Genomic DNA, 6,000 nt, shown 5'->3' with positions numbered 1-6,000 from the left:
ATAGGTTATGATGGATAGTGTTGTAAAATAGTTGAGCTTTGTACAACCTTGTGTAGGAACGAACATTCATTTGGGGACATTGGCACACTTTAAAATTCTAGCAGTTAGACAGACACTACAATACAGAACCATAAGCAAGCCGCTGGTCCATTTGGTGAGGGCAATCCAACAACTGGATGATTGTCAGTTAAGATGTGAAGGACTATTAATTATATGTACAATTGCCTATCCATTTATCTATTTTAGGACTACAGTCCCCCAGAATTTCCAGAGGTTCTCAATCTCAGTCCAATTTCTTCTTCGGCTCCTCTGCCTCAGTAGATGAATCAGTCAGTGAGAAGCAACTTGTACACACAAGTTCTCTCTCGCTCTATGAAATCAAGGTACCCTGGTGGTGAGACACTGTTAGGTCCCAATTCCTCTTAAAGGCACTACCCCCAAATACTCTTCAGTTCTAACTTCCACACTCTTTCAAACTCTACTTCTTGAACCACCCACCTTAAGGTCACAACAAACGAAAAACCAAAAGTGAGTTACACATAATGCACTACTTATCAGCCAGTCAGTTTGGCAAAAGTGTTTTGTGGAGATCATTGGGTTCTCAGGGCTCTCCCTAACCCTTCAGCTACAACGCTCCCACAGCTTTGAGATGGCCTTTGAGCTGCTTTAACAGTTTTAAAAGAACCCCAAATAAACTGAAGATAACCACTCTAAAACCCTAGGAATGAAAGGACTCCTTTAAAATACTTATCTTTTTATTAGTGAAATGGTACCAAATGTAACAAGATATACAATGTTTGCACTCCATTCTACTTACATGTAATAAGATCACTGCAGATGTTTAAAGCCAAAATCTGTTACAGTATGTCTGAAGGTGCGCATTCAGACAATGTTTCTGAACAATACGCGATTTACTTGCCCACAACAAATAGGACTATAATGGGACTTCAAATACTTTACATGGTAAAATATTTTAAAGGTTTTGAAGAAACTGTGGTAAGAATACATTTCTGTGTTTCATTCCTATGCCACTATCCCGTCTCAAAAACAAAATAAATTGCTTTCAATTTTAATGTCTCTTAAAGTGCAGCCATATATTTCCCAAATAATGTCTTTATTTCACAAACAAAAATTGGAGCCAACGTCTACTACACCCCTTATTTTTTCCAATTCTTCATGCCTTTAACAAAAAAAGGAAACAATTGCTGGATGGCATACTTGAATAACGAATTAATTTTACGATGTATTCTTAAGAACTAGCAATACTTGTGTGAATACTGCTTTTTGCACAGTATCCCGGAGATGTGGGCACTTATATATTTAGTACTTTTGAAAATACATTCATGTTCAATACTATTCCCATTAGGAAACTGACTGGGAAAAGGTACTTGCAAAAAAAGGCATCACATCCCTTTTCTTTCAAAAAGGGGAGTTTCTTCCAAGTAGAGACATGGTCTCTGCAACCATTCAACTAATACTTGCTTGTTTTTAGATATCACTAAGCATTGCTGAACTGATCGTCACATGGTTATTCTTTCTGCTGACATTCAACATACCTAGTAAAGCTAAATGAGATAAGACAAGCAACTGTTTTGAATGGCTTTCAATACCTGTACGTGAATTTAGGAAGAGCTCCTAAAAGGGTAAAGCAGTAGTGATTGTCAGCAAGTGACAGGTTTAATCAATAAAGCAATATCACACTTTAAAGGCATTGAAGATTAAGCCTGCGCATCTTAAATCTATGTTAAAGAGAATAATGAATCTCCCAAAAACAGCACTTAAAGCAGACGTGACAAACCGCAATACTATCCTTGGAAATATGTTATTTGTTGAAATATTTCACAGACATGTGATGATCGTAATCTGGGCTGCTATACAACATGTTCTTTCTGTTAGAATGAACCAATAGCATGCATTGGTTTAGTTCCTATTGAGTTACTCCTTTCACAATTTATGGATACAACAAAGAAAGCAAAAGGAAAATAAGCTATTTTGTGAAGGAACATTAATGTGCTTGAACTGCAATAGCAATAAAACAAATGTTATTCAATCCACAATGTTACAAGAACCTCATTAAATCAAAAACAGTTTAAAAAAATTTAATAACCTCAATGCTTCTCTCCAGTTCTTGGGTATAGTAAAGGTTATTTGATCACAGGTTAACAGTTTAACATTAACCTCTAAAGGAGAAATTAGCCATCATAAAAAGGAAACGATACTTAAATAACATTAACAGTTTTGATAACATCAGACATTTCATTTGTATACCACTGGTCCAAATGCCTAATTTTCTTGTGAAACCAAGCAATCCTTTTTACAACAAAGCACGCATAGATAGGAGCTTTGGACTGTCCATTCAATATGCTTTGAGCCTTTTGATCTTTCAAAGTCTAAAATAATCATTGAAGCTCTGAATTGGGCTGAAGGATAATTCCTTATGTTACATATATTCTACTGAGTGAGTGTTACATGGTTGATAGTCTCCATTCTGTTGAAGTTCTCCCTGATCACCATTTTGGAGATCTGTGCTTTCAAGTACCCTCTTGTTCATGTCCACCTGATCATTATATTGCAGTACTCCATCCTGATTCTGAATGGCCCATTCTTCATTAACTGGCAGAATGCTGCATCTATTGTTTTGCAGGCTGCTGTCATCATCATCTTGCAGACTGCCTTCACCAGTTTCTTCCAGAGGGAGGTCCTCATACAGAGGGAGGTCATCTTGCAGGGGGATTTCATCTTGCAGGGGAATTTCGTATTGCAGGGCAATTTCGTCTTGCAGGTGGAGGTCGTCACTGTTTGGCAGGGCACTATCTTCACATTGCAAAGGGTCCTCGCTATTTTGTAAAATGACACTTCTGTCTTGGAAGGCACCCTCGCTGTCTTGGAAGGCACCCTCGCTGTCTTGGAAGGCACCCTCGCTGTCTTGGAAGGCACCCTCGCTGTCTTGGAAGGCACCCTCGCTGTCTTGGAAGGCACCCTCGCTGTCTTGGAAGGCACCCTCGCTGTCTTCCAAGGCGCCCGGGTCCTCGCCGGCCTGGAAGGCGCCCGGGTCCTCGCCGGCCTGGAAGGCGTCCGGGTCCTCGCCGGCCTGGAAGGCGTCCGGGTCCTCGCCGGCCTGGAAGGCGTCCGGGTCCTCGCCGGCCTGGAAGGCGTCCGGGTCCTCGCCGGCCTGGAAGGCGTCCGGGTCCTCGCCGGCCTGGAAGGCGTCCGGGTCCTCGCCGGCCTGGAAGGTGCTCGCATCTTCACCGGCCTCGAAGGCCCCAGTGTCCTCGCTGGCCTGGAAGGGGCCCGCGTCTTCACCAGCCTGGAAGGCGCCCGTGTCCTCGAAGGCACCCGTGTCCTCGCCGGCCTGGAGGGCGCCCGTGTCCTGGCTGGCCTGGAAGGCGCCCGGGTCTTCACTGGCCTGGAAGGCGCCCGTGTCTTCACTGGCCTGGAAGGCGCCCGTGTCTTCACTGGCCTGGAAGGCGCCCGTGTCTTCACCGGCCTGGAAGGCGCCCGTGTCTTCACCGGCCTGGAAGGCGCCCGTGTCCTCACCGGCCTGGAAGGCGCCCGTGTCCTCGAAGGAACCCGTGCCCTCGCCGGCCTGGAAGGCGCCCGTGTCCTGGCCGGCCTGGAAGGCGCCCGTGTCCTCACCGGCCTGGAAGGCGCCCGTGTCCTCACCGGCCTGGAAGGCGCCCGTGTCCTCACCGGCCTGGAAGGCGCCCGTGTCCTCGAAGGCGCCCGTGTCTTCGTCTGCCTGGAAGGCGCCTGCGTCCTCGCCGGCCTGGAAGGCGCCTGCGTCCTCGCCGGCCTGGAAGGGGCCTGCGTCCTCGCCGGCCTGGAAGGGGCCTGCGTCCTCGCCGGCCTGGGAGGCGCCCGCGTCCTCACCTGCCCGAAAAGCGCCCGCGTCCTCACCTGCCCGAAAAGCGCCCGCGTCCTCACCTGCCCGGAAGGCACCTGCGTCCTCACCTGCCCGGAAGGCACCTGCGTCCTCACCTGCCCGGAAGGCGCCCGCGTCCTCACCGGTCCGGAAGGAGTCCTCACCGGTCCGGAAGGAGTCCTCACCGGTTACCATGTCTTCACTGGTACTGTTCAATACTTCATCCATTTTTTGCAAACATTCATTATTATTTTGCAATATTCTGTCCGTGCTTATCCCCAATTCATTATCCAATGATGTATTATTTTGTACATCTTTGATTTCAGCTTCATTTTTACTTTCCAATTCGTTGAGGTTTCCAGTATTCTGCTCTGCTTTGTGACCTTCTACCTATAAAGAAAGGAAAATGATACAATTAGTGATGCTCTACAAACAGATTTTTTAAATTAATCAGAGGACAACACAATTTACATCAAACCCTGTATGGACACAATTGTGAAGTCCGATAAATGGAAAAGATGTCAATCTGTGATTAGTTTTCTTCATGGGTAGTCTCCTTATTTCAAGGACCGTTGAGACTGAAATAGGAAGAGCTGTGAACCTTTTGGCAGGTTTCTAATCCAGTGAAATATAAGAAAACTTTAGGAAGCAGCCCATAGCTTTTCTAGTGGGTGTTGCCACTTAGTTTCTTCTAAGTGATACATAGCAATTTAATTTTGCCAAAAGCAAGTTATTTCACTTCGTTTTCTTTTCAATATATTATACTTTTTGTGACTATGTTAGCAACATGTCAAATGGAGATGGGGCTCAAAATTGCTTCAAAAGGGGTTAACTCAGACCTTTGTACACTGGTACCATGGAGTAAGTGATACACAACAAAGCCTTTCCTGAGCGAATGGAAACCCTAACCAGTTCCTTTTTCAGGTCTAGCTTGGCAGCACAGATTTTGCCATACCGTTTCTTTTTAATTAACAGAAATAGTGTTTTTATTTTTAAAACACTATTGAGAGAGGATCTTTAGCTCCATCCAGACACTGATCTTCCTCGATAGTAGATTCCATTGGGGAGAAATTGGGTGCTTCCACTGAAAAAGAATGCCTGTATTGCACAGATTATGTTTGATACTATACACTAGAGTTGGCTATTGTGACAGGGCAATGATCAAGGCAGTGCACCTAATATGTCAGATGAGAGGTCTGATATGTTTACTACGAAAAATAGTGACACAAACACTAAGCTTGAATTACTGATTGTGAAAACCATACGTTGAAGCCAATAAGCCTTTATGGATAGATTGTTGTTACACTGTGTTAAAGCCTGTAGAGAAGTATTTTCTAAAATGGTTTGCCACAGATTACTAGTAATTGCTTATTAATGAAAGAAAAGTCCAGCACTGGGACCTGGTGTCCCTGATGGCATGAACTTTCAACGTGATAAGATTGGAGGATTCAAGGGTCTTAGTTACGCAATTTTAAACTGTGTCGCATAGAGGACCCCGGAAAATTATTTTTAAGAGGGCTAAGTATGAAGTTTTAAAGCCATTGTTCTAGTAAGAGGATAGTATAAAACGCTCCTTCACTTCGGAGTGGGAGGGAATACTCTGCCCATCAACAGGAAAAGACGATGCTAAGCCTTTGGCCCAGGTAGGAGAACGTGTTTTACTATTTGGTTAATAAAAGCTAGATGTAAGGTGAGGCACTTTTTTAACTGAAACGTGACAGACCTGAAGACAAAAGCTTTTTAATTTTAACAACACACTTCGAAGTTTTGTCAAACTCAGTCATCTGAGAATTTTTTTTAAAGTTGCACCCGTGGCAGCAGACAAACTGCCGCTCAATGGGGCATAAGATCGAGGAGGCAGTGATCCTTTTTTAATCAACTAAGCATAAATGTTGCCCTAGCTGAAACTGAACGCGCTTACACTATCTGCAGCTCCGCCACAGGCTTTTGCTCCAGAGCAACAGACTCGGAGGCACCTTACCCCATATGAGAGATGGCTGATTACCAAATCCTCTGACAGGCGGCTCATTTCTGGGCAATATGCACTCTTGAATCAGCGCAACAGGCACAGGCATAAGGCCAGTCAACCAATTGGATTGACCTATGAAGGCCATTGAGCAATAAAGAAAGGGGGAGAT

General features: G+C 44.7%; 1 protein-coding gene across 6 annotated transcripts in view; it reads right to left on the bottom strand.

Annotated features, from left to right (window-relative positions):
• Nucleotides 1-737: 737 nt before the first annotated feature.
• Nucleotides 738-6,000, bottom strand: part of SREK1 (splicing regulatory glutamic acid and lysine rich protein 1) — a 459,678-nt gene continuing 454,415 nt past the window's right edge. For 3 of the 6 annotated variants that reach the window (XM_078675176.1, XM_078675177.1, XM_078675179.1), the window contains 2 exons: nucleotides 3,886-4,252; nucleotides 738-3,831 (listed from right to left, as the gene is read on the bottom strand). In XM_078675176.1, coding sequence (XP_078531302.1) covers nucleotides 2,441-3,831; nucleotides 3,886-4,252 — 1,758 coding nt within the window. In that variant the 3' untranslated portion in view covers nucleotides 738-2,440. Of the gene's footprint in view, nucleotides 4,253-6,000 lie in introns of all 6 variants that reach the window. The other 3 variants (XM_078675174.1, XM_078675175.1, XM_078675178.1) reach the window with 1 other exon arrangement.

Source organism: Lissotriton helveticus, chromosome 2_1 (genome assembly GCF_964261635.1).
Source record: "Lissotriton helveticus chromosome 2_1, aLisHel1.1, whole genome shotgun sequence".
Classification (NCBI taxonomy): Eukaryota; Metazoa; Chordata; class Amphibia; order Caudata; family Salamandridae; genus Lissotriton; species Lissotriton helveticus.
Note: the sequence above shows the minus strand (reverse complement) of the source record. Positions and strands in the feature narration are given on the sequence as shown.